The sequence below is a fragment of the Lates calcarifer genome, linkage group LG11 (assembly GCF_001640805.2).
Source record: "Lates calcarifer isolate ASB-BC8 linkage group LG11, TLL_Latcal_v3, whole genome shotgun sequence".
Classification (NCBI taxonomy): Eukaryota; Metazoa; Chordata; class Actinopteri; family Centropomidae; genus Lates; species Lates calcarifer.
In genome coordinates this window covers 19,009,512-19,033,285 of record NC_066843.1, presented here as the reverse complement: position 1 = coordinate 19,033,285, position 23,774 = coordinate 19,009,512, and the positions used below count along the sequence as shown (strand labels likewise).

Sequence of the window (23,774 nt, the reverse complement as noted above, 5' to 3'; positions counted from 1 at the left end):
CTTGCCTTGAGCATTTCCAGAGAAGTTTTGCCTCTGTGGGAAGGTTTATTTTCAGGTTTCCACAAAACTCTTATTGTGTTGTACTGTATTTTATTATATTCAGTTTCAGTTTATGGTGCAGATGCTGTCCTCCCTTCTGGCAGAGCTGGACTGGTAGAACACAGGAAACACCTATGGGTGCTGTCAGATACTTTGACAGTGACTCCAATTAACCTGCAGTCATTGCAGTGTTCAGAATGTATGAAATATACATGAAGAGACAGATGGGTTATGTGTTTTTGAATGCGTTTGTGTAAGAGTGTGTACTGTGTATTTAAGCGTGCATGTCTTTTTTTGTTTGGACACAAATGTATTTCATGTGTGTGTCAGCAGTCTCTGTGCCTGTGCCCAGTGTGTGTTCTTCTAATGAGACTGCAGCTCTGTGGGCGTGGAGTGCTGGAGTGTTTTGAAGAAGTGTGTGTTTTTCGGCTGGCTGTCCTCTCCATAACCATGGTTTCACTGTTTGTTATGGCTGCCTACACTGTTGCTGTCCAGTATCTCTGAGCAACACACACTCACGCACACACAGACATGAGACATGGACACATTGATGCAATAGCAAAAGCTGTGACATGAGGTATTCATCACCGCGTTGGCGTTATATACCAGGTGTATGTGTGCGTGTGTTGGTGTATGTGTTTGCGTGTGAGTTCAGCCTACAGTGCCTAATTGTCGAGCCTGATTAGTGTACTGAGAATGATCAATACACTTTGCTCTGTGCACGCTGCGCACAGGACTGTTTAAAGCTATCATTCTGGTTTGAATTAATTTAACTTTGGAGCATAGTATAATATTGTCCAGTAAGTGGTCATCGTACTTATATAGTCACTGTCTTAAAGTAACAGTGTTTAAATTTTAATGACCCATCATCTGTTACTAATTACTATGAGTTTAGACTCCATTAAAACTATTCAAGTCTGCTAATAATTTAATTGTTGTGTGTCAACTCAAGATATAATCATTCAGAGGAGGGTGGTGTCTTTTTTAGACTTTCCAACTAAAAATACAAAAGATAACATCTAAGGAATGGGTTATACATCTGCTCTAGTGTAAGATGCCATGGTTAGCCTGTCCAGCTAACTAACTTATTACCTACAGTAGTAATTATTTCCAAGGCTAACAGACACATGAATGAACAAACTGCATTACTTTGTGGAGTTATAGGTTGTATAAAACCTTGTTCATGGCTAGCATACCCACTGTATAGTATTTGCCATCATGTGGAAGCTGATTCTGGATGCTTTCTGAGTGTAGGCTAAAGTTTGGTTATGCTCTTTATTAGATTAAGATTAAGGGAAGTTTACACTCAGCAACCCAGCCAAGTCCTTATCCTTAAAGCCATTCCTCCTGTAACACTCTGTCTGAGAACAAGTATGTAAGCTTAGCTTTAAATGAATTAACAAACTGATCTTACATTTTTACTTTTCATACTCATAATACAGAATACTGTGATACAATAATAATGTGGCTTTTTGCCTGACACATGCAGCTTTAGCTGTAGTCTTTAAACACAAGATTATGTAGCCATCATTTTTGAAATGAGTCAGTTGGAAACAATGAAAAGTGAAACAAAGACACTGTTTTCAGCAACTCATACAGGTAGCTTAAATAGCCAGCTAGCTAGAGCTGATAAAATCTGCTAGCAGCAGTTACCATTTCAGCTTCCACAGTTGACTGTCACCAGTTAGAAACAAGAAACCCACTTTATTCTGCAACTGTACAAAGGAAAGGACCTATTGTTTCAATATTTATTGTAATTATTGGTGGTAAATCTACCATCACTGTCATTGTTAACTGCTTATGTGTTACGTGAGAATGGAAAGCTTGACAGGTGTATTGGTGCATTTAAATGTCAGTTCATCAAGTTCAGGGACAATCCCTTTGAAGTTGTTGAAAAGGCATTTTGGGAAATGTAGGCCATCAGGAAATGACACAGATGAGGCAGCTTGAGGAAACCTGCCTCCATCAAACAGAAAGAGAAAATAATATCCAAGTTGGCTTTTACGCGTAACTTGTGAAAACCAGATGCAGTGAGTGGAAAGTTTTCCTCACAGAGGTTTGCCATGAAGACACAATCAGATTAAATGAGGGGATTTTTGTCGTGTTCCAAAGGGTGTGTTCATTTTCCTGTCACATGGTAGGGCTGCACAGAGGCAGGGGTCACGTCTGATAGCTGGTCGTCATGACGTTATAGGGTCAAAGGGTCATGGCTGGCGGCTGCTGGACAGATGTGGAAGACCGTAAACAAAGACTGGTGTGTGCATGTATGCGTGTTTTGTTCTTTTTTTGGGAAGAAGCCAGTCATTGTACGGTGCTTATCAGTCATATCCCAAAACTAAAAGATATCTCTTCTATCCTTTTCTGTTCGTCTCCCCTGTATTTAAAATGTTTCATGTTTATTTTCCTGTTCTTTCTGAATGTTTTTTCCTTTTGCCAACATTCACCACACCTTAGTATTACTGTAATGCATGTTAGTGGATGCATATCAGGTTCTATGGCATTACACCCTCCTCACAACAAGTACACACACACACACACACACACACACACACACACAGTGGATGTAGATAGTGCCTTTGAAAGCTCCATGTGTGTGTTTTAGAAAGAGAGTGTGTGAGTGAATCCCAGCATTTAGTGTCCAGAAATAGCCTGTTAGGAAATCAATGTTCCTTTCCCAGTGGCGCTGGGAGCTGTCTCCTCTACAATAGAGGGACTGTCCTGTTTCCTGCACCCTGGTGGGTGTGTGCGTGCGTGGGTGCATGTGTGTGTGGAAAGAGAGGAAGAGCAAAAGAGTAGAAAGAGAGAGTGCAGGCTCATCTTTATCCTCAGTTCTGCACCATCAGCTAACAGTGGACATAAAAACAGAGGGCAGAAAATGAAAAATAATGAGGATGAAAGTAGTAGATTGTTTTGTACTTCAGTCATACACTTGAATGTGTGTGTATTTTTATGTAGGAGGTCTAGCGTATTTACATTCAATGTATGTACAGTATGTGTGTTAGTACATTAAAATAGTACAAATTTCTTCCACTTTCTGATATCTTCTACCTGTAAATACGTTGATCTAGAAGCTGTATAGGTGCTAATACGCAGCAGTGTGTTTAACCAGCAGTGCCATGTCATGATACAGGTCATTGCCCCTGCCGTTAGTTTCCTCACCTGTGACATTGCTCTGGCAACGAGCCAGTCACCAGGCCTGTGATGGATGAGCTAGGATGGATAGAGTGAGTGAGCTGATCACTGACATCATCATTGCGAGACCGAAAGACCAAGCTGTTGAGTGAATGTGGTATAAAGCACATTCATACCTGTGCAAAAAGGATAACATGGAGATTGTGACTGGATGCTGATAGCAGGTATAAACATACACAGTTTGAAACATATAGTAATGACCTCCACTCTGGCAGGAGCTCAAATTTGTTACAGTAAATTTTTACTGAGGTTCTCTTACTTACAGCAGTAACAAACTCGCCATAACAGACTCTAACCAAATCTGGATAGTTGCTGTATTACTGTCTACACTAAAAATATTATCTCCTATGATTTGCAGGAGAAATTTGTCTCATATCATATATTTACATTACTTCCAATCTCACACAAATTTACATTCTGGTCTTTGTTGCAGACAGTGTTGTTTGTTTATAACCTACACAGCTTTAATGTAAATACATAATGCAGCACCACCATCTGCACTCAAGTGTGACGTGTTGCACTCAGTTTACATTTATTCATGAAGAGCATTTAACAAACAGGTCAGTCACAAAATGGTTTTCGAGCCCAGCTCCAGCATGTTGTGCACACAGAGTGACATTACATGAGGCCTAAGTGATGCAATGAAGTGCCTAAACAGACATGTGCAATACATTCACAAAGCTTTTCTAACACTTTATTTGACTTTAATAACCATTTAGTAATTTGACCTGCAAAGAAATGTACAAAGTTGCACGTTTCGCACATGTTTTTATGATATTCCTGTCTGTGAGTTTTGAATTTGAGTTCCATTCATGTTAACTCACTCCATGCTGCAAACATGTGCTGAGTGATGTACATACTCAGAATGACAGACACATATTATCACCACGGGGGCCTGAACTCAAGGAAATGAAATTCTTTCCTGCAAACAGCAGGTGAAGAAATATGACGACAGTATGAGTCATAATGAATGACATTTTTCGGAGTCTTTCATTCAGGAAAAATGGATGAGGAAAAGTGAAAAACGTCACCTACTTGGCTTGAAGGCTTGAAGACTGACTGAGTACAAAATGCTCATCCCATACAGCAAACATTAACATTAAACACAACACTGATATTGCTGTTTTATATCATAAAAGGGCATTAACCGACCATTACTAACATTTATTGGCTGAAAAATCAATTCATGTTCCACTTTATTTGTCTTTCAGAGCTCCTCGGTTCTGCAAAGAAAGTGAATGTCAACTTCCAGGACACAGATGGGTGAGTTACACTCTCTTACCTCTCCCATGTACCTCTCATTCATTTCCATTGTTGTGTCTGGCTTTAAGGTCGTCACTCTCTCCCTCCGGTTTGCTCTTTTTCCTCACCCTCACTTTCTCCATTCCCCAGGCTACTTGCTCTCTCCCCTCCTCCTCCTCCTTCTCCTCCTCTGCTCTTGCCTTTTTAACATCCATCCCCCCCCCTTCTCCTGGTCCCATTCATATAAAAGCTGTATTATCATGGTAGTTTTACTTCTGTCTCCATAGTATTAAAAGCTGAAGGATTAGCCCAGATACCATTGGCTAAAGTTCAGAATAGAATGTGTGTGTCTGTGTGTGAGATAGAGAGAGACAAAGGGAGAGTATTAATGGCACGATTTCATGATATTAAATGTTACATGCATACAACCACTTGAGTCCCATTTGTCATCAAAAGCTTTGTGTGTGTACAGTATGTAAGTGCGTGCCTATGTGAGCAGTAGTTTGTGAGTTGCTGCTTGAAACCAATAAAACAATAATAAACAAAGCATCAAATGGAGAACTGGCCAACACCCCAGCAATCTGGTTTCATTATGCAGCAGAAAGCACTTAGAGAGGCAGACAGAGCAATTCTGTGAGTGTGTGATCTGCAGGTTTGAGACCAGGGCCAGATTAACTTCCCAGGGAGCCCAGGGGCAAAAATTTGTTGTTGGGCCCCTGTTGACCCCAAACACCAGCCAGCAATCTGGAGCTGCAATGATTGGTTGATTAATTGATTGATTGTTTAATTCATTTTTTAAGTAAAAATGCCAAAAAAAAAAAAAAAAAAAAAAAAAAAAAAATCACTGGTTCCAGCTTCTCAGATGGGAGTATTTGCTAGTTTTACATTTTGCAGGATTTAAGTTTTGGTGGTTTTTGACTGCTGGTCAGACAACAAAAGCAATTTGAATATGGCAACTTGGGCCTCAGGAAATAATGATGGACTTTTTTCTTCAGTTTTCTGGTATGTAGACTAAACAATCAATCAATTATTGACACAGAAAAAATAGATTAGATAGATACATTTTACAACAGATGATAGATTTAAACAGTTGAGTCATAAAAGTAGATTGTGGAGGACCCATCATTGTTTATGTTGTACTTAAATAGTTATACATTATCAATCACTTATAATCACTGCGATTAATCAAATTATGTAGACCCAAATTGTATGAAGTAAATCTGGGCTTTTGAGACCACCTGAGCAGTTACCCCTTGTCAAACCTGTAAAGCAGTACAAAGCAGGTTCACAATGTAAAGTCACATAGGATGAAATCTCTCCCCTGAAGAGATTTCATAGTGACTGACAGGGGGGGTGGGGGGGAGCAGTTGTTACTAAATGGTTTGATAAATATGAAAATTATGCATTATTCTGAGAAGTATAGAACCAGGAGAGCTACAACTAAAACTAAACTAAAAGTCCCTTTGGAGTGTTCCTGTTTGCATTTCCACTATATCTGATGATGGATTCAAAAATAACAGCACTGTTTAAAATGTTATTTTTACACATGAGTAGCCCATAATACAGGGTCATCATGTTACTCTGTGTATTCACTTTGATGACACTGGTGTTTGTGTTGCATTTAATGAGTGAGTGAATGAATAAATGAAGAGGAGACATGCAGAGGTGGGAAGACAGTACTACTTTTGAGAAGGGACTTATTTTACATGTTCAGGAACTAAATGAAGTCCCTGGTCCCTCCGGTCTGCATTTCCAGTGTCCACTGCAAAATGCAGGTCATTTATGATCAACAGATACTTAAAAACTAATTACTGCATGCAGCACACTACCTTGTCTATATTTTATATTTATATTTCCTGAATAGTGCTAATTAGAAGAGGGGAAATTCACCTTTCAAGAGACCAGTGCTGGTCCTGTGTGTAAATATTAGTGGAGACGGTCACTAATAGCAAGTAAGAAGTTCTACCATGAACACATTGTCTGTGGAAAGTTATATTCGTCAGCAGTGATGATGCAGTGGGACATTGGGGGTTAGATAGGTTGCCATCATAATCTAAATACCTTGTTTTTTACAGACTTGGAGAATCCATACTAAGGAACACTGAGGCTGTTCTAAATGTTCCTTGTTCATCATTTTTTCCATTAATTTGGCTGCCATGATCCATGTCCGTCTGCACAACAAAAGATAGAAATGCAAATTCCGACAAACACTGGTCCTGCCAGCTTCAGCTCGAGTGAGAATAATTTTAACTGAGCTAAAAGACTGCAAACTGTGCTGAATAAAGTGTTTTCTGCAAAGATAAAAATCAAAAGTAATCCTCACAGAGCAGCTTTACCACTTTAAATGAAAGTGAACTGTGTAATCTAATTAGAGTGTTTACTGTTATTGCTTCTTTGCCCCTTAATTCCTCCCACAGTATTAAGTGCTTCATGTAGGCTGATGCTAACATGGCTGCATGTGTTGGCCTTGTTGCACAAACAAGTCATGAATATTGTTTGTTGTAGAAATGCATGCATCATGTTCAATGTTAATCTGTAACGAGCACACATTGTAAATGAGTCTGCACAAGCGCACTGATTTCAGATTAATTTACTCTTCCTGGAAATCACTTGGAGACTCGTAATGAACTCACTCAGTAAAAGAAGCTCTTAATTGGGATATTTCACCACAGACTTTCCTCATCTGCATGTGTGTGTGTGTATGACATAGCATTTCCTAAGTGGTGTCAATCAGCTGGTTTTGGACTGTCATTAAAAACAGCAGGAATCCAACAAAAGCTGCTCATTAAGATAATTAGATTATTACAGTAGTAGTAGAATGAGGTAAGAGGAGTGGATATGGAGTCAGTGATATGTAGGAGAGAAACAAACTGAAAGAGAGAAGGTTTGTCTCATATATATGTGAGGACATAGTGTATCTCACAAGAGACTGGAGATGTGACAGCCACAAAATACTTAGAGTGTGTAGAGGATGAAGATTTCTCCCCTGACAAGGGGATTCCCACTGAGGCTGGCGAGTACATGACAGGAGATCTCCATTGTAATTATATATGCACTGTACTATATGTGAGTGTGTTTGTGTACTTGCTCAAAACGCTAAGACAAAGACTTGGATAATCTTTCTGTACCTCCTCTTGAAAATAAATGCATAGAGACTTACAGCATATAACTGGAACCAGACATACAAGAAGCAGTGCACATTAAGTATTCTGGTATTCATACAGTATACACAGATCAGCCATAATGTTATGACCACTGGTGGGATCTGGGGAGTCGGGCGTCAAAAAGGCTTAATATTGTTAGTCTACAGTGATGGCCCAAAATACTGCAGTGATTGGGTCCATTTTCTATTCCACCCCTGTCTCCATGTGTTTAAAATGCAGCCATTATAGAAACAGTTATCAGCAAATGGACGGTTAATGTTGAAGATTTCTGGTGCACTATACTTCTGTTTGTAAGAATCAGTTATTCTTTGCCTTAGGAAGCTAAAAATGAAATAATGAGACTGTCAGAACAGATATCTATTCTTGAATTAAAAATGCTTCTGTGACAAAAGATTGCTACTGTAATAAATATAATTTTGAGATAACATTTAACATGTGAGTCATCTTACCACATCGTGAAAGAACATTTTTACCAAAATAGAATCGCTGCTTTGGGTGGAAACCAAATTATCACCCTAGTTAAACAAAGGCTAAGTGAAAAGAAAATATAAGACTACACAAACCCTCCACCTCCACATATGATGATACAAAAAATGAACAGTACTGTTCACACTGCTGAGAGATGTGTGATCAAAAGCATAACATAATCAAAGGATGATGATTTCATGATTTCATGAACAGCTGTGTCTGCATTAACATGGCATTTTACACTTGTTTATCAAAATTATTGACTGTGTGTGTGTGTGTGTGTGTGTGTGTGTGTGTGTTGTAAATTAGAGACTTAGAAACACTCGCATACACACTCACACATTTTATGTACAGGCAGAGTGACAGACACTGATAAGCAAACAACACAGACAAAAGACAATGTGATATATGAGCCACGAGTTGAAAGGCATGCACATGCACACACACACCACGCACACCCTTGTACACCTATCTTTGTGGGGACCCATCATTGACATAATGCATCCCCTAGGCCTTAACCTAACCCTGACCTCAACCACTGACCCAAAAATCAGCTTTTTCCCAATTGGGCACACAGCTTTTGGACAAGCCGTCCCCAATTAACCGATTCTTAGTCTGAAATCTGTCCCCAGAAGTGACACAGACACACACACATGTTGTTTGCCATAGAAGAAGTTTATCCAAACTGCACACCAGCAGATGGGAGAGAAGAGTGAGAGACAGGCTGTCTTCCTTCCTCCCCTGTCTAGTGTGTGATTGTTGTAGCCGTGTGTGTTGGCAAGGCCTAGGAGGCATAAAGAATCTCTCATTACTGAAAATAGGTCAAAGTGTGTGTGTGTCTGTGTATGTATGTGCGTATATGTGTGTGGCAGGTGAAGAGGACAGAGTAAAGCTTGCTTACAGGGCGATTGTGCAGCAACAAAACAGCACGAAAAGACGTGTGCGTGTGAGTGCTAAAGATGTGGAAGGGGTTGATCGAGCCAGTCGGAGATGTATATAAAAATACACAAACAGAGAGAGAAGGAAATGAGAGAGACAAGCAGCTTTTGAGAGGATCATAAGAGAGACAGCGATGAGCAAGAGAGATAAATAAACCGAGGCAGCTGGTGAGAGGAATCATAAAACCAGGATGTGAGACTGTTTGGTTTTAGAGGCAGTGATGCAGTGGTGTGTTGGTAAGTGGGGCTTACTGTGGCTTCCATCACTACATGAACATTGTAACCACCAGCAATGATTCTCCCTCAGGCTTGTGACTGACTTTAGTGTCATGATTGTGAGACAGGTTTTTTGTTTAACTTTAATAATATGCTGTGATGTGTTTCCATTTTTTTGTAGCTGGGTATGTGCTCAGTTACTGTATCTACTAGTGTTTTAAAGGAATGGATCAGCAGGAGTTAGATAAGAATATGTTATTATATCTACCTGTTAAACACAAAGCTACTGCTAATAGCAGAACACAGTCATTTCTTGGCTGAACACAGTAGCTTCTTTGAGTCTCCGCTGGTTGCCTGGCTGCAGTGACAAAAAGATTTCAGAAAGTGACTAGAAAGAGGTGTGAATTAATCTGATATATAACCCATGTAAAACCATAAGGTGTTATTTTTACACTTGTAATTGTGTACAAATTAAACAAACAAGATGTAACATGTTAGTCATTTAGCTTCAGAGTTGCTGGTTCAGACACATTTTGTCACCTTTAGACACAGCCAGGCTAATTCTTTCCTCCTTTTTCCAGTCTTTGTGCTAAGCTAAGCTAACTGGCTTCATATATAGCATACCATGCAACTTGAACAAATGAAAAAGAATTCTAAAAGTAAGTATAACCTTAGTTTTCTGTATAAATGCTGTGAAAAGCATCTTAGAACTCAAACAAGCATTGAGTGGTAGACATATGCCATAAAGCAGATTTTTGTTTTTATTTACTATTCATCTGTTTATTTCTCTTGGTCTGTCTATTAAACAGAGATCTGTCACTGGTACTAGTTTTCTCCATAACACAGAGAGGGCTGAGACCACAGGTTACATTAAAGATTGTAACAGTGGCTGCTCTGCAAGACAAACAAGGCTGTTTAGGGAGTACAGTAAATAAATAAAGTAAATATATGGCGTAAACCTGCATATGTGCAGCACTACAGCATGATTGAGAGGGAAAGTCAAGAGAGACAGGTAGAGATACAGCTAGGGATCAGATGCAGAAGATAGGAAGAGGAGTGATGGATTTATGGAGGAGAAAGGGAGAGTAAGTAAGAGGAGAAGAGACTGGAGAGCATGTACAGGAGGAGAAAGATGATGGAGATGTGGAAAGGAAGTAGTGAGCTTGTTAAAGGTGGAAGAGGGAGGAGAGAGGAGGAGAGCAACAGAGGGATCTGGAGAGAGATGGACTGAGAGAGGAAGAGAGAGGCAGATCTGTTGAGGAGAAGAGGAGAAGGGAGGTATAAATATTGTATGGCAGGTTTTACTACTTGGCAAAAGCAAGGGCTTCCCTCGCCCTCCCCCATACATGTACCCCACTGACACACTCTGCAGGGCTGTACACACACACACACACACACAGTGCAGTTTTACTCAGCCTAGTGCAGCATTGTGTAATAGTATCCTTGCTTAACCCTGGATCAGAAAGAGAGAGGGAAAGAAGTTATTATTTATTTTTTAATGTGTATATGTATATAAATACATAGATAGTTCGACTTAATATGTCATAACAATAATTGTTATTAATTGTATTGTTATCAATATTAAGCAGCAAGATATGTTCCGCATATGACAACAAGCAAAGGTGTACCACGTATACTTGAGTCTGGGCAGAAGGATTTATCATATTCTTATCAAAAATAGTGTGTCTTACATCTGCATGTATATTGTACAGAGCAAGACTGCTGCCAGTCATGTGTTCATGTAATCTGTGGTGTTAACTGTGCACAAGATGCTTTTATTCCTTCAGTTTGAGATTAAAGGCAGTGGTTTTCAACTTGTGTGTCACAGCCAACTGCGGGTCCATTCTGAGGGAGTCATCTTTGTCAGAAACAAAAGCGTTGTTATTTTTAAGCACCATTTCCCACTTTATATTGAGCAATAACGTTCCCTATGCCATTCCCTCTCTTCCCTAGCTGGTCAATCTGTGAAAATAAAGAATGCAGTTGAGATCTAATTCTAACTGTTATCCTCCTCCTCTTGGACTAACAGCACAGATGAGGGAGGTGTGTGTGGTCCTGGGAAAATTTGGACACTAACTCTAGACCACATGGGAGCCACCGGTTTAAGACACTGCCTCCAGTGGGCTGCTCCGAGTGCTCCACAAACACATCATTATAAAACTTTGTCCATAAAGAAAGAGACTGTCTGACAGCAAAAACAACCAACAACAGTCACAAGCTAGAGATAGAAGCGGCCCCACAAGGAGGCTCTGACGTAACATAGTTAACAACTGTACAGCAGCAGCCGCAGCACCACAGGGTTTAATCAATGATCAGAACATGTTAGCTCAAAAGGTGGTGAGATAATAAGCCTTAACAAGCAGCCCGGTCCATCCTCTGTGTTTTAGCCTGTGAAAATGGCAGTTACAGAAAATCACATTACATTTATTCAAATACTGTATTTGAGTATCATTTTCAGGTACTTGTTCTCAACTTGAATATTTCCATTGCCTACCACTTTATTCTTGTACTACAATTTAGAGGTAAATATGTGTACTTTTTACTCCACTAAATACATTCAGCAGCCATAGTTCCTGGTCACTTTGCATATGAAAAATGAAAAATTACATAATATTTGTATTAGTATGTGTTATTATTATTACTTGTATTACTTGGCTTAGAGATAGAGAAATTCTAGACAGTATCAGATAAAGGGAAGGAGAAAAGGATGGAGAGAGAGAGAGAGTAGGGAGCAGAGGAATAGATGAGAGGAAAATAAGATAACAGTCAAAACAATGAAAAGGGAGCACAAAAGAAGAGGCACAGGGAGAGATAGAGGAGAAGAGGGAAGGAGCGATGGGTGATCTGTATTGAATAAACTAGAGCAGGTCACTCTGGGAGTGCAGCACTCTTTAGTATGCTACCCCACACTCACAGTCACACTCAGACACACACACACACACACACACACACACACAGCGAGTGTGACTCCTATATTCAGTACTGTATATTCTCATATATCTTCCAGCAAACCTCACTTTATCACACAATAACTCGCACATAAAGATTCAACAGCCTGCAAGTTCACACTCACACATGCTGCATGCCAGTGGTAGGGCTGGCATCTCCACGGTTACAGAAAATTCACTGTTCAGTTTACAACAATAATGCAGATTTATCACTCATTTGTATCATTGTTAAGAGAAAAATTGGAATGGTAATACAAAACAGGGAAAACACTGTATTGCTCTTGCAATATACAAGTTTTTGTGTCCAGGTATCCCCTGTATCTGTTTGTCTACATGCTTTGTCTGTCTATGTACCTATAATACAAGCTGCTTCTTCCTGTCTCGCTCCCTGTTTTTCCACCCATCTCTCTATTTACATGTGTATTTGTTTGCTGTTTTACGATGGTTGATGCATTTATTCGTCACCTCTGTGCCCCTGCAACTTTCTCTTCTCAAAGTTCTCTTGGAATAGCAGCATCAGCCAAACACCTTAAATATAAATGTATCTGCATGTCACTGTCTCAGATTTACACACTGCAAACACTGCATTTTGCTTTTTCAATTTGCAGATGAATTACGTAAGACATATCATAAAGAACCTACACATCTATATGAGAAGAGTTTTTATATAGAGAAATGGAAGAGCAGAGGCAGTTTCATTCCATTTCAGGCTGCACTCAATCAGAACAGGCAGGGTTCAGATAATATAGACTGGTGTGCACCAGCTTGATGATAGAGAACACTCTGGATTGCGTTTTTCTGAAATGCTCAGCTAATTTGGCTCCCTCAGGAATACAGACACAGAGAAAATACGATATTGATTTCACAGGTGTACACCGTGGCCTGGTTTGAAACATTATTCAACCTTTTTAATGATGATGTATAGCAGCAGTTCCTCAGCTGGAATCAAGGAAACCCCAGGTCCAAAGGGAATTAAGAAAAATGAGGATGGGTTTAGTTTGACTGTGTATCATTCACTGGAAGGTTGCACCAGAGAATGTATAAAAATGACTTCACTCTCTTTACCTTTATGTCTCCACCCAAAAGCAGAGACACACAATAAAGAATCTGCTCGAATAAGAATCCTTGAAATAAACTCTAATCACCAGAAAGTTAGAAATTCCCACCTCCTACTAGATGAAATGCAAGCTAACAACCCTTCAGGTACAAATTTAGCCTGAGGATGGCGTAAGTGTGGAAACTACAGTACTGCTGGTTTTCAGTCAGTATAATGCACTTGTTTATAAGTTTTTTTTTTTAAATAGTTGAGCATTTTGGGAAATACCCTTATTTACTTTGTTTCCAAGAGCTAGAGCTAGTTAAGATCCATAACACTCTCATATCTGTAAGGTTAATATGTAGCTGGAGCCAGTAGCTAGTCAGCTTAGTGTAGCACAAAGAAACAGAGGGAAACAGCTCGCCTAGCCCTCAGGTAATACATATTCATTACCACTCTACTCAGTGTGAAGTTATGGAAAAAGAAACTGTGTTCATGCAGATTGTGGGTTTATTTTTTAATAATTTATGTGTTAATTCATTCATTTGTCAGTTAGTTTAAAATTAACAGGGCTATATTTCATATTCATAGAAGTATTTCCCAGCACTGGGCAACATTACAGACTGACTGAAGGATACAGATGTTGGAAGGTGAACAGGTCAGAGGAAGAGAAGATAAATTCCATGTTTTCAATGAAGATATGGCAACAATCCTGTCACAGCATTGTTGCTGAATGTGCAATAGGCACAATACATCATGCAAGATGCAGTGCTAAGCTTGGAAAATGAAGCTTCACAGAGCTGCATCAGCTTATTAAGCCTTCAAGTTTAGTTTTCATGCCATGCTTATGTTTATGTTGAAAGTGTTTTAGATAGGTGTTTATTTATGATCGTTTTCAGGATTTAGTTTGTGCTGTTGAATTATACTGAGAGGTGTTTACTCTCATTGATATAATCAAGGTGGACAAGATATTGGAATATATTTCTCTGTATAATGCAACTATATAACAAAACTGTTATAATAACCCTCATGAAGGTAGGCTTTATTACATGAGCTTGTGCATATATATGTTTTTAAACAGCACCAAACAACCAGCATTGTACAAAGGAACTTGTTTCCTGGCCACTGTTCCTGGTCACAGTTTCTCTGTTATTTCCAACCCAACAAACAAACACTGGACGGAGGCTGCTGCCTCATTCATTGCACTTTTGACTGTGTATGTGAACTTACTTGCCACCTTAGTTTTACGGGTCGTCAGTCTGAGGTCACAGTGTAGAAACCCTGAGAAAGCGGTGTGTGACAGTATTTGACAGCAAACAGCAAATCTCTTGGGTGAAGAATAGAGGAGAGAAGGAGACACATGTCACTGCTGATATGAGTCAGAGAGAAGGTGTGTGTTAGGAAGACAAAATAGAGGGATTTTTTTGTGTTCCAATTTATGTTTGCCTGTCTGTGTCTTCAGGTTATGTGATGCTTTCTTCTTATGCTGTTTCTCTTGCTTATCCATCAAGGCTGACATATCAATGTCCTCTACTCAGCATACATCCTCCAGCCTCACACATACACACACAAACACTGTATCCTTTGCATAATATAATACCTTGTGCATATTTTTCATCTTCCACCATCTCATCTTTCTCCCTGTGCTATTTTTTTCAGCTCTGCAGTAGATACACATCGGATGTTTGGTCCTAATCCTCTGCTATTAAATCTATTTGTCATGCTAAGCTTTGCCATTACTACATGACATGCGTGTGTGTTTGTTTGCTTGTGGTGGTCCATTTTTTTTTTTCTTAACGTTTTGTTTGGTTGAACACAATGGCAAAGCTGGAGGTGTCTGTCATTCAGAAAACATAAAAATAAAGGATTGGGTAGTGAGGTGGAAAATAAATGTAATTCATAAATAAATGTAATCACAATATATGTATGTGTGTACTGTAGGTTTTCTCCGCTGCATCATGCGGCTCTCAATGGCAACCTGGAGCTCATCTCTCTGCTGCTGGAGTCACAGGCTGCTGTTGACATCAGAGACCAGAAAGGTGAGAGGGAAATGCATACATAGGCATAGACACAAGTATATGTACAAAAAAGCAGAGATAAACATAATATATTCATCAATCAATAATATTGTATATTTTACTGTGTAATTGAGACAGCCTGTGTGTGTGTGTGTTTTTGTGTGTGTAGGTATGCGGCCGCTGCACTATGCCGCCTGGCAGGGGAAGGCAGAGCCTATGAAGATGTTGCTGAAATCTGGTTCGTCTGTCAACGGCCAGTCAGATGAAGGACAAATTCCTCTCCACCTGTCAGCACAGCACGGCCATTACGATGTGGTGAGTAAGACAAAAAAAAAAAAAAAACAACTCAAAATTGGAGCTGATCACTAGTTGACTTCCCTGTGTTCTACCTACACATGACACAAAATTAGAGACAGGCTGGTGATTAGCATTTGGCAGCTAAACAGACTCCCTCAGACGATGGTGGAGACAAAACAGAGCTAAAAGGACAATGTATTATAGACTTCAGACATTCATGCATTCAACCTAAAGGAGTTGTTGCCAGAAGCAACTGACTGAATTTTTGCATAGTTCTATACATGGATTTACGACAACTTAACACTTATTTTTTTGTTGCTATTATTTATGAATGTAGCAACCAAGCTAGCTGGCTATGTAGATGATGTCATCATTCTACACAGCTACAGTCCAACCACACAGATGTTTTCACTCACTTAATTAGAGACTTCATCAGAGTTATTAGTTACACCTGTGCATTACCGCCTATGACAAGTGGTGTGTATGAAGGGCCTCTCAGCACTACAGCAAACCTCTCTGAGTTACAACAAATCCAAGATGTGGGAGGTGATTCACAGATCTGGAACCAGGCTGCCTTTAATGTTACTTTAACATTTATCACTTATATCTAAATTATTAACAAGTGACACCTACAACAAGCCTCAGCTCATAACAACAAGCACATTACAAGCAACACTACAGGGTGCACTAAGCACCAACTGACTGTGTAAGAAAGATGTGTTGAGAAACAAAATGACACACAGGAGCTAGAGAGAATTCCATTTTAGAGGCTTTTCCAGCTAACATTGCAGTGCTGCTACAGGCTTGCCAAAGAACAACAATGAAATAAAGCAGACTCACCACAGCAGCTAACACACTCTAGAGGAGAGCTACACTGAGCATTCTCAGTGCTCCAGAACTGAAGAACCACTGCTTCTACTAGATTAAATAACCACAGTTTATACAGGGAGACAAACTAGGGCTGAAGTTCTACTCCACAGTTGCTCCCAGTATGCAAGAACAGAAATTATTTAACCATCAGCAAGGCACAGCACAGCAAAGATTTGTGAGACATTTGCTGTAAAAACAAGATGGCGGGGCAGTGTTTTCATCTGAGAGGAGGGGATCTAATTTGGTGTATTCTCCTATTTGTTCCATTTTTAAGGTGCATTAAAAAACTGAAAGCACAATGAACTAATTCCTCTGGTGAGGCGAATTTATCCTCTTAAGTCTTTTACCACTTTAACCAAGCTTTTCCTTTCACTTGATGTTACAGTGCTCCATGTCTACAGGGATTAATTCTCTTTAACTCACCAAGGGACAAAAACTGGCAAAACTCAGCTTTTTTGTAATAGATACACACCCAGTGTATCTAAGTCAACAGCTTGCTACCATCCCTCTTTGACTCATTACCATATGATCTTTTTTTCAGTCAAGATACATATTTAAAGCGACAACAAGCTTAAAAACATTTAATAAATGTTCTGATTTATTGTTCACTGATGTCAAAAGGTACATTTAGATATAAAGCTGCAAGCAAATTAATGTGTCCCTAACTAATATATTTGCTGTTCTAAGGACATCTGTACAGCTTTTGATTTTTAACAGAGTGTGACATCAAAATGTTCTGAGGAAGCATGTGTGTTTTGTGTAATGTGTGTGTCTTTGTAACAGCTTGGGCTTTTGTGTGCATTGTAATTATGTCTTTTTATCCTTGCAGTTTTTGAACATGTGGTGCAGTGGTTAGCACTGTTGCCCCACAGCAAGAAGGTTGTGGGTTAAAACCTTTTTGCTGGCAGGGGGCCTGTCTGTGTGGAGTTTTCATGTTATCCCCTGTGGGGGTTTTCTCCTGGTGTTTCAGTTTTCACCCACAGTCCAAAGAGATGCAGGTTAGGTGAAGTGACTGCTTAGCTCTGTCACTCCTACTTACTGTTGCTGCATCTGTCAAGCTTTCTTTTCTCACATGGCACATTGATGATAGTGGCAGATTCACCATTTGAAAGTCTTTGTAATTTTTGAAACAGTGGATGTTTGATTTCAGACAGAGGTAGACAAAGCTTTTTGCTTGAATGATGACTGTTGCTAGCAGATATCATCACCTGTAGCTAGCTAGCTGATTTAGCTAACGTTAGTTTCATGAGTTGGATGAAAAAGCTGTCTTTGTAATGTTTACAGCTGACTGAAGGTGTACACTTACTGGCTACATACATGATAAAGCTGCATGTCCCAGGTGAAAAGTTAGCATCCTTACCAACCAATATTCCATGTTGATGACATGGAAATAAAGAAACAAGCTAGTTTGGCTTCAGTTTAAGTCTGTTTGGCTGGTTAGCGTTACAGAGTTGTTTGTATTTTCCAACAGTAATGTTTTCACTTTTAATGTTACAAGAGAAACACTTCTCAGGATGAGGACTAAACACTGTGTGTAGTGTATGCAGTTTCATCTCAAGTAACCTTGGCTGGTGTTGCTGGTGTAAATGGTTGTTATGTTGCTATATAGCTGTGCTAGCCAGGTGACCTTTTCAGGATTTACTCTGGAGCAAAAACATAGAAATGGTTCTTTTAATATAGATTATTTTCTCATGTGTCTGTGTGTTTTCCTTCTCCAGTCTGAGATGTTGCTGCAGCACCAGTCAAACCCATGTATCGTGGATAACGCAGGGAAAACACCTCTGGACCTGGCCTGTGAGTTTGGCAGAGTTGGGGTAAGAACTTTTGCTTTTAGTCACTCTAAAACAGCAGGAACTAAAGAGAATCTACAGCAGTTATAAAATCTGTTGCTTATGCTCTCTGTGTGTATTTGTGTGTAGGTGGTCCAGTTGTTACTGTCCAGTAACATGTGCGCTGCTTTATTGGAGCCCAAAAAAGGAGACACCACTGACCCCAATGGGACGTCTCCTCTCCACCTGGCTGCCAAGAATGGACACATAGACATCATCAGGTACACACACACACACACACTTCCACATCCAGATTCATCCACAAATACTCAGAGGTTTATCTCTCACACACACACCATGTCTAATGAATCACTGTCTTTAAATGCCCTCCTGAGCTTGCAGATAAAGCAGATATATAACACAACAGGGGAACAATATGGCCCAATACACTAAAGGAATAATGAAACAAACGTGTTGCCATATAGTGAGAGCTGATGCATCAGTCACATACTCCTAAATACATTTTGGAGACAGCTGATGTGACTGGAAGCACAGCAGCTCTGCATCCCACTCCACTCTGTCACGCTAAATGTCAAGTCATTATAATCTCAGCTCAGCGGAGATGTGCGTCTAATTTTTGTTTATGTTTTTGTAAAATAGCATCAGGGCAAAGTGACTTTTGTTGCTGTGGTGATGTCGGCATTCAACACACAGCAATGGGACAAAAGATGACAGGAGAATGTTGTGCCGTGGCAACTAAACACACACCATGAGGTCCATTTTCCTTCTCATCACTCTCAACCAATTTCAAAGTAACTCAGGTCTGTGTGTGTGTGTGTGCTGGTGTAGAAGTTTGCTTGCCTGGCAGACACACACAGAGGCAAAGGGAGAGAGGACTGTAACCAAGGGAAGATGAGAGAGGGAAGGAGATAGAGAGGTACAAAAATGAAGTGGGAGAGAAAATGATTTTAAAAAAGAGAGACAGGAAGAGAATAAAGCCTGTCATAGTTGATAGAGCAGAGCGTGCCTCTCTAGAGGTGACACTGATAAATGATGCTCATTAGGCATGGCCAGCAGTCTGTGGAAGACACACACTCACATAAACACACACCCAAACACTGTTCATAATAACAGTGTTAACGTGCTGAAGCTTAGCAGGCAAAGTTTACCATGTTCATCACCTTAGTTTAGCATATGAGCATGCTAAGTTCAGGCCACACACAGGCCAATTTGTTTCTCATCTAACCAGAATATGATGTTATATGTCCTTTAACCAGGAGTGGTTTCCCTTCCCTGACCAGTTGTAAGCTTGATATATAGTTGCACATTGAGAGGTTACACACAGAGTCTACACATGTAGCCACAGAAGCTGACGCGCTCCCCCTCAAAAATATAACAACATAAAGGAGCCCAGCACTACAGAGATACCACATGGAGACCGCAAGAACTGTGTTTGGCTGTTTGTGTTTTCCTCTACAAGTTAGTGATTGTGGTGGAGGTTGGTGGTGGTAAAAAAATAAAAAAAAATTAAAAAAAAAACACATGAAGGACGTTGAAAAAAAAGTAGTTTTCTTCTTCCTTTCAGTCAAACACATCCAGCAAACACATCCCCACTTTAAACCCTTAGTGCATCTTGACCTGCTCTGTGTCACAGTGAATGAAAACAACATAAACACAGACAGAGCAAGATGGAAGTTACCTGATCTAATTAAAGTACTATACAGGCCAATCAGCTATGATACATTGATTTAATGTTGCAGTGCAGCCATGTAATGGGCTAAATCTTATGCTGAACTAAAAACTGAAACATACCGCATAGGTATCTATGGAGGGACACCTGTTAGTCCCTTGTGTCAAGCATAAATCCACTGTGCTCTTGGGAACATTCAAAGCTTTAAAGATGGTTTTGTACCCTTCTAGTGATATCGCAAGAATGTAGTCCCCAAAAATTCACTATTTATACCTGTTTTAATAACATTTGCCAAATGCCTACGTCTTTTAGGAAGTTTCTTTAAATGTAACCATATTTGTGTAAGATTTACATTGTCAGTACAAACAAATAGAAGGGTGCAGAAGTCTGAAACTATTAATGTTCAGACTAATACATTGGTTATGGTCATTTCATAGACCCTGATGATGCCAGGCCTAACCTTTAAATCCAGTGCAGTATACCATGATTTCACTTTTTTCTTCTCTCTCCTTGTATTTTTTTCACGTATATCCCCTGCTTGGCTCCTCTTTCAAATCATCCTATTCTTTCTGCACCATGTCTACACCTGTGTTTCTTTTGACACCTTGACTTTCTCACTCTCTCTCCTCTTCATACTCTCTCTCCTTTGCAATTCTTCACGCTCATGTTTCCTCTGACTCTCGCTCTCCCCTTTCTCTGTCATCTCTTATCACACTTCCAACTTCCTTCCCTCACTCACTTTCCTTTCCTCCTGCTCTCTGCCCCTGCTGTCAGACTGTTGATTCAGGCTGGTATCGACATCAACAGACAGACCAAAGCGGGCACTGCCCTGCATGAAGCTGCTCTCTGCGGCAAGACCGAGGCAGTGAGACTCCTGCTGGACGTAAGTGGAACTTGACTGAAAACCATCTCACACTGACACCTGAGTTTGAATTCACTTGAAGGACAATTTAAATCTAACTTAGAATTTCCATGATGTTTTACATATCAAATTGAAATTGATAATAATAAATATGTTGTACAGCGGGTGTACTAAGTTTATTTCACATCAAAACTACTTTGGAAGGCAAACATGGTCCAATATGCAACTTACACAAGTTTTTACTTGTGTACGTGCCCATACGCTGGGGCTGGACTTTTCAGTGATACAGGAGACATCTTCTGTTTAGCTGTTAAACCTCTGAAATTAGAAATATTTGTATAGTCTGGATTTTTATATGTAATTTTAAGAATTTCTAACTTGTTAATTTAACTTTCTTTGTGGAAAAACAAAAAAGGTCAGCTATCAGACTTTATTTATCAAAAGCTGAATTTTCTAATGTTTTCTAAAGCATGTCTGGAGGGGATTTTAAGGCATTTTAAGGTACTGAGTCTATTATTATAGACTCAGTACTTATTCTATAAGGTACTGAGTCTATTATTAGAATATGAAAAACACTGGAAAAAATGACTTATTATTTTGACTACATTTGTCTCTGATAAGATGTGACATATATCATTGAAAGCCACTCACTAGCAAAATGTTAACGTGAAGTAGTTTTTTCTTTTTCTGAGAAAGAACTTGATACATTACTACTATTTTCACCTCACATAATAGGTTAACAGATAGTCTCATCATTCTGAAAATACTCTCAGAGAGGGCTCCTTGGGAAGCATTAAATGCATTAAATGTTGTAGTGTTTGAGACTTGTTGCCTATTTATAAAAGGATCTGGAAAATCCCCATATCCCCGTGTGATAAAACTGGGACACAGTTATGAAAACTGCTGTTAAACTGTAATACAAGAAAGACCCAGAGAGAGATGATGCAAATTACCCATTTGTGCTGGTGACATTGAAATGCCATGGGTTATATGAAAACAAGTGAGGCAATATGTTTAATGACTGTGTGGGTTCCAGCATGAGAAACTAACTTTGTCATTTAGATCCCTGGCTGTGAAAGGTTAGTAGTCTTTGCCCTGAAGCAACTTCGGACTGAATTCATCTTTGTTCATTCAGCCTACATTTGATTCAGCAGATTTGAATGTGATATTGCTCTTCAGCTTCTGGCTTCTGTCTCGGCTGAAAAACAGGAGGAGGGTGTAATTAGTGGAACAGCTACAGGGCATGAACAAGCATGGGTTATTTTTTGTTGACGTCATGGTGGTAGACTAGCATATCCCCAAGGTGTTTAATTAGTATGAGGGGGACTTTATGTGGATATTGTATAAATAAGTATGTGTGGTATGATGTAATAAGTATAGATGTTACAAAGTTAAATTGAAAATTGACAATAACAGATCAGAAAATGATACCCTGTTCTAATGTGTTTTTACTCTCTGATTTCTCAGATTTTTACATCTGCATAAAATAAACAAACAAAAAAAAATGAATTAAATAGGCATAACATATCAAAACACTCTTCTTTCTTCCTCTACAGAGTGGTATCAATGCCACAGTGAGGAACACTTACAGCCAGACTGCGCTGGATATCGTCTACCAGTTCACTGCAACACAAGCCAGCAGAGAGATCAAACAACTGCTAAGAGGTAGGATGGATGGATGGAGAGATGGAGAGATGGATGGATAGATGGCAGGCAGGGGGTCAAGGGAAGCAAAGCTGGAGGGGAAGCATGCAAGAGGAAAAAGAGGGAAGCGAGTCAATTTATTTCTCTAAATGAGAAAATGGGCAGAAATGGATGGAAGTATATATATATAGATAGAGTGACAGAGAAAGCTAGTCTCATTAGCATGGTAAAAATGATGAACAAATAAAGCTACAATAATAAAGTAAAGAACAAAAATATGCTCATTCAGGTTCTTGCTGAGAATAAGATGAGAAGATTGATACTACTTTTACATCTGTACCCTAAACAGGATATGAACAGCCAGCAGTCGGTTAGCTTAGCTTAGTGCAAAGAGTGCAAACAGGAGGAAACAGTTAGCCTGGCTATGTTCACTGGTAACAAAATCTGCCTACTAGCACATTTAAAGCTCACTTGTAAATTATATCTATACATTTGTTTAATTTGTACCAAAAATAAAGTGTAAAAATGACATTGTTTAGCTGGTAGCTGTTTCCCTTTCTTTCTAGTCTTTGTGCTAAGTTAAGCTAGCTGCTGACAGTAGCTTTACCATAAACCGATGCTTCCCAGAATATATGAAATGTGTACATTGCTTTAGTGGGAAAGATACAATAATGAGGTAATGGTGTTATGTTGAAAAGTTACATTTTGAAAAGTGATGGTGTAGCATTTTGGTTTACAGAGATTTTCCATAATTTTATTGCATGTTTTAGTCATACTGTACTACTGGTATAACTGACTGTCTCTCTCGGTCTCTCAGATGCATCAGCAGCCCTTCAGGTTCGGGCTCTGAAAGATTACTGCAACAATTACGACCTGACCAGCCTCAACATCAAAGCAGGAGATGTTATTACGGTAACACACACACACACACACACACACACACCACACCACACACACCACACACACACACACCACACACACACACACACACACACACACACACACACACTGGCCGGTCTCCGCATCAACAACAAAATAGAAAATGTCATCATGACTAGACACACAAAGTGACCATTTCTGACATCAGAGCTGCAAAGTGATGTTAGCCGAGCTTTGACTGTAGTGAGGTAGAATGTTTTTTTATATGAATAAATGATAAATGACAAAATTCTGTGTATGAAACAATTAGTCAATAAACATATCAGAAAATTATTTAGCAATAGTGTTCTATTATTTACCAGTAATTTTCTAATCATTCTAGTCATTTCTTCTATCTTAACAAATGTGAATATTTTCTGTTTTCTAACTCTCCTAAGATAGTAAGGTGAATATATGTAGATTTTAATAAGTCAACCTAGGCTTTGGGAAATTGTGATATACA

At 39.4% G+C, this 23,774-nt stretch overlaps 1 protein-coding gene across 7 annotated transcripts in view; it reads left to right on the top strand.

The window, feature by feature from the left end:
- Positions 1–23,774, top strand: part of caskin1 (CASK interacting protein 1) — a 102,529-nt gene that overhangs the window by 47,962 nt on the left and 30,793 nt on the right. For 6 of the 7 annotated variants that reach the window (XM_051073762.1, XM_051073761.1, XM_051073760.1 and 3 more), the window contains exons 2-9: positions 4,443–4,494; positions 15,185–15,282; positions 15,431–15,576; positions 18,147–18,242; positions 18,348–18,478; positions 20,662–20,770; positions 22,306–22,414; positions 23,211–23,305. In XM_051073762.1, coding sequence (XP_050929719.1) covers positions 4,443–4,494; positions 15,185–15,282; positions 15,431–15,576; positions 18,147–18,242; positions 18,348–18,478; positions 20,662–20,770; positions 22,306–22,414; positions 23,211–23,305 — 836 coding nt within the window. Of the gene's footprint in view, positions 1–4,442; positions 4,495–13,547; positions 13,679–15,184; positions 15,283–15,430; positions 15,577–18,146; positions 18,243–18,347; positions 18,479–20,661; positions 20,771–22,305; positions 22,415–23,210; positions 23,306–23,774 lie in introns of those variants that run through there. The other variant, XM_051073764.1, reaches the window with a different exon arrangement.